The 3,232-nt window shown below is 46.5% G+C and overlaps 1 protein-coding gene across 1 annotated transcript; it reads right to left on the reverse strand.

Moving 5' to 3' along the window:
• Positions 1–774: 774 nt before the first annotated feature.
• On the reverse strand, positions 775–2,326 carry LOC147596643 (uncharacterized). Its single transcript, XM_086769487.1, is given in 2 exon segments — positions 775–1,885; positions 1,887–2,326. Coding segments are annotated over 2 exon segments (1,551 nt in total).
• Between the last annotated feature and the right edge of the window lie 906 nt (positions 2,327–3,232).

A 3,232-nucleotide genomic window follows, 5' to 3' on the forward strand; every position in this document is an offset into this window, starting at 1 on the left:
AATTGTCCCAAGTGGTGTTATTGACCTCGCTGTAATTGCTCATGATTTGTCCTGGCGTAAGGGGCATGGAGGTCCAGGGCCAGCTTGATAGTCCTAGAGGTCCTCCACACACCCAGCAATGGCTTAAGTTAAAAGTTTCACTCACAGATTTTGCTAACAAAATAAACTCATTACTGTCAAAGGAATTCTGAAGGTAGAGGGGGGGATGAGCTGGCCTCTCTTCCCCACCTCGGACAAATCCCCAGAGCAATATAATTGAGAGAAAAACAGTGTTTACAAACATCTTCACTGATAGGTTTTATCACTTCCTCTGCAGGCGTGTCAGGTTCTGGTCTGGTGCTTTCTTCCTCCTACAAAACAGAACTCACTTCTCGGGTGAGAGAAAGAGGAAGAGGAAAAAAAAAAGAAAAAGCAGCCATGAGGCGCAAGGGGGGGGGGGCTTCTGTTTGCCTCGGGTGAGAGAAAGAGGAGAGAGAGGGAAGAAAAAAAAAAAAAGGAAAAAGTGACCGAGAGACTGAAAGGAGGGGGTGGGCGCACGAGGTGCTGGGGTTGGAGTTTCTCCTTGTTTCGACAAAGTCAAAATTCCACATTGCTCTGCCTCAGTCTGCATCAGTGCGGTGACTTGTGCTCCTATGTCAATTAAAAAGGTTACTGGTTTTTTTTTTTTCTGTGGTCCTACAGCCACTGTAATCAATAAATCTCTCATATTTAAGGTGAGTTGCTTTATAAACATCCACCCTCCGTTTCCCCCCCCACCTTCGGGGAACGGAGGAACTAGTTTTCCGTCACCCTCTTTTCTGCATCAGTTTCTTCCCTAAGGTCTATCAAAGGTGGGGCACTAGGGGTTGTTCCAAAATTGACTTTTCGCCCTGACCATGTTTGTACGAATTTCCCCAATTTCTGGGTTGGAAGCCCATCCATTAAATCTCGGGGAATGCCTGTCTGGAGCCCCAGTTGCCACCATTCCTGATGGCTGAGGGGTCTCCCTCTCCCAGAATCAGTAAGTCGGATCGACTTAGAATCGGGACTTTTCTTGACCAGTGCTGGCCGCCCTTCACCTTTTTCTGTGGCTCGTACAGCTCTGGTTTCGGTTCTTTGCCCGAATCCACCAACGGGACCATATTTTCTCCCAAAATTTATGAGTTCTTGTGCTACTTCCCCCCATGTCCACACTTTCCTCCCTGTTCTTCTGTGATCGGGGGTCACTGTTCCCTCCAGAGCACCAGTAAGTCTATCTGCTACAGGGGTACTTTGTATCTTCCCCTGTAGCTGGATCCCAATGGGTTTCAGGGAGTCAAGAAGTCCTCGAATTAGAGGAGTCATCCGTTCGGGATCCACAGGCATCATCATTGGAGAGCCCTGGTTAGGTTTGAGCTCTCTATCATACATCATTTGCAAACAAGCAGCCTTTTGCACACTCTCTACCAGTTGATCCACTGTGCCTGTGATGGCTAGGGGGTCCCCTCTCTCCAAAGGGTTCAGCCCTCCAGCCCAATATGCTGCCCTCTGTGTCAAAGACCATGGGGCCCGATAATTATCGGTAGTTAAAAATACGCCCGGACCCCAATATCCTTCTGCTTCCCTTTCTGACAACAAGATTCCATCCCCCCCTGACAAAGACACTCTCCAAACATACTCTTTTTCCGATTCCTTTGGAGTCCTCGCAAAATCCTTCCTTAATTTTGCCAACTCAGTTGCTGTAAACGGAACCTCTTTAGTAATAACTTGGGGACGGTTGTCGGTTTCCCCCTCATACACATATTCAGTTTTAACTAGGGGATACATGTGAGGAGGATTCTCTACAATTTCTTTTGCTTTTTGCAAGTCCTCCTGAGGATAGATTTGTCTGATCCCCTTCTCTTCTAACTTCAATTCCACCTCTCCACGAGTCATTCTCTCTCCACAATTCTTCCTTCAAAGTTTCCTTTAGCAAAACATTCCGGTGTTTCTCTTCCTCTAACAACTGCTGGGTATCTTTTAATTGTTCTCGTAAGGATTCAACTGCCAGTTTCAAAGAGTCTATCACGGCATTATCTTGACACAATCTCTGCCTCCTATCTTCTATAGCTGCTGCCAGACTTGCTCCTAAAACAGCACAAACTATAGATTTTCCCTTCCCGGGCCTAAGTTTAGAGCCCTTCTGTAATATCATGATCCTATCCACTATACTCTGCGGTTGGAACCAATGATTTTTCGCCCATTCTTGTCCTTGGAGGGACGGGCGAGCATGATAATTTTCCAAAAGGTCATCCAATTTATCTAAATCCCCATTCGATACCGTCGTGGGGATCTCATCACGAACATTTACAGATTTGCAAGCACCCATCTCACCAAAGAGGGGTTATTTTGTCCTGAAAGGGCCGCACCTTAATTTTCTACCACAATTCCACACACACACACACACTCAGGAGGCCACACCTTTCAAATTTCACTTATTTCACCAAGAGGGGTTATTTCGTCCTGAGAGGGACTCACCTTAAATTTCTACCACAATTCCCCCCATACACTCTCAGGAGGCCACAACCTTCAAATTTCACTTATTTTTACCAAGAGGGGTTATTTCGTCCTGAGAGGGACTCACCTTAAATTTCTACCACAATTCCCCCCATACACTCTCAGGAGGCCACAACCTTCAAATTTCAGTTATTTTTACCAAGAGGGGTTATTTCGTCCTGAGAGGGACACACCTTAAATTTCTATCACAATTCCCCTCATACACTCTCAGGAGGACACACCTTTCAAATTTCTCACAAAAAAAAAAGACTCGTTTTACGCCCAATTCTGTCGCTTCATCCTTCTCCAGCTGTTTTCCTCGCGGACAAACAGAACCGCGGATCCGGACTCCGCACTCGCTTTGTACCAATGTACGTCTCAGTCACACATGCAAACACTAGAGTCTCTAATAAAGCAACTGGACACTTTCTGTTTCTCTGAGAATCCTGCCGACTACGCCAATTAAATAATGTCACGCTCCGATTTCGGGTGGGAGGAAGGCCCCCTTGCATTCTAGCCGACCTCAGACGAGTCTGGGAGGCTAGGGGCGGCTAGACCAACCTCACACACACCGGAGCGTGGTTTTGTTCGTATTTCTCGGGAACAGAATTAAGACTCAAAACGGAATCAAGCGCCAGGTAACTTTATTAACCCGACAAGAAGTTCGCAAATGCAAGAGAAAGGAGAGAAAGAAAGGAAAGAGGGAAAAGAGTTTCAGTTGCAATAGCTACCACCACGG

Source organism: Chlamydotis macqueenii, chromosome W (assembly GCF_036417535.1).
Source record: "Chlamydotis macqueenii isolate bChlMac1 chromosome W, bChlMac1.mat, whole genome shotgun sequence".
In the NCBI taxonomy this organism is placed as follows: domain Eukaryota; kingdom Metazoa; phylum Chordata; class Aves; order Otidiformes; family Otididae; genus Chlamydotis; species Chlamydotis macqueenii.